This window comes from Electrophorus electricus, chromosome 15 (genome assembly GCF_013358815.1).
Source record: "Electrophorus electricus isolate fEleEle1 chromosome 15, fEleEle1.pri, whole genome shotgun sequence".
Lineage (NCBI taxonomy): Eukaryota > Metazoa > Chordata > Actinopteri > Gymnotiformes > Gymnotidae > Electrophorus > Electrophorus electricus.
Genome location: NC_049549.1, coordinates 12090972 through 12091716, shown reverse-complemented (window position 1 = coordinate 12091716; position 745 = coordinate 12090972). Strand labels below are relative to the sequence as shown.

The following is a 745-nucleotide window of genomic DNA, read 5'->3' as shown; positions in this document are numbered from 1 at the left end:
GGGCTCACCCATGAACTCGGGCCACCGCTGCGAGGTTTGGTAAGGACAGGAATGTGGTGAGGAGACCCCCACTGACTGCCTTTCTCTTTGACCAGTCAGAGATGGACGGATGAACTGTGCCCTCTCCCAAGCACTGGACCGTGTTTCCTTTCTTTTTCTTTTCTCCTTTTATGGAATGACACGTTGCTGGATTGGAAGTGGGTTTGGACAGTTTAGCCCAGAGGCTGGGCGACGCACGGCAGTATGCCGGCTAACGTTCACCATGTCCAGCGTTGGAACCGACTGATTTCTCGCTCCCCTTCTGTGCAGCCCCCAGAGCCCATGGCCAGCTGTCTTATTTATTATTAGCTGCACTTGAACATGTTGGGGGCTCCAGTGAGGAAGAGGAACCATTCATTCCCACGCTTGTTTTATTTGTTTGCTTGATTTGGGTTTGTTTTTTGTTTTGTTTTTTTGTGAGAGAGAGAGAGAGGGAGAGTGTGTGTGTGTGTGTGTGCCATGTTTACAGCAATCCTGGACAAGCCTCAGTACCCAGAAAGGGGGGGGGAGGTGAAGAAAGGAAAAACAACAAAAAAAAAACACCACCACTGTGATGTCAGAGGGAGTACTTCTGGCTCTCTCTGACCTCACAGGAAATATTTGGATCCCTCTGTGACCTCACAGTAAGTGCCATTCAGTCTAGAGTGACCTCACAGGAAGCATTAGGAAGCAGAAATGCTGAGCTCCATCTGGGAGCCCACAGGAA

At 50.1% G+C, this 745-nt stretch overlaps 1 protein-coding gene across 4 annotated transcripts in view; it reads left to right on the top strand.

Moving 5' to 3' along the window:
* The window catches only part of ece2b (endothelin converting enzyme 2b), a 37195-nt gene extending 36744 nt beyond the window's left edge, over nucleotides 1–451 (top strand). For all 4 annotated transcript variants that reach the window (XM_027005744.2, XM_035533930.1, XM_027005746.2 and 1 more), the window contains one exon: nucleotides 1–451. This exon is cut by the window's left edge and continues 134 nt beyond it. In XM_027005744.2, coding sequence (XP_026861545.1) covers nucleotides 1–43 — 43 coding nt within the window. In that variant the 3' untranslated portion in view covers nucleotides 44–451.
* Nucleotides 452–745: the final 294 nt, after the last annotated feature.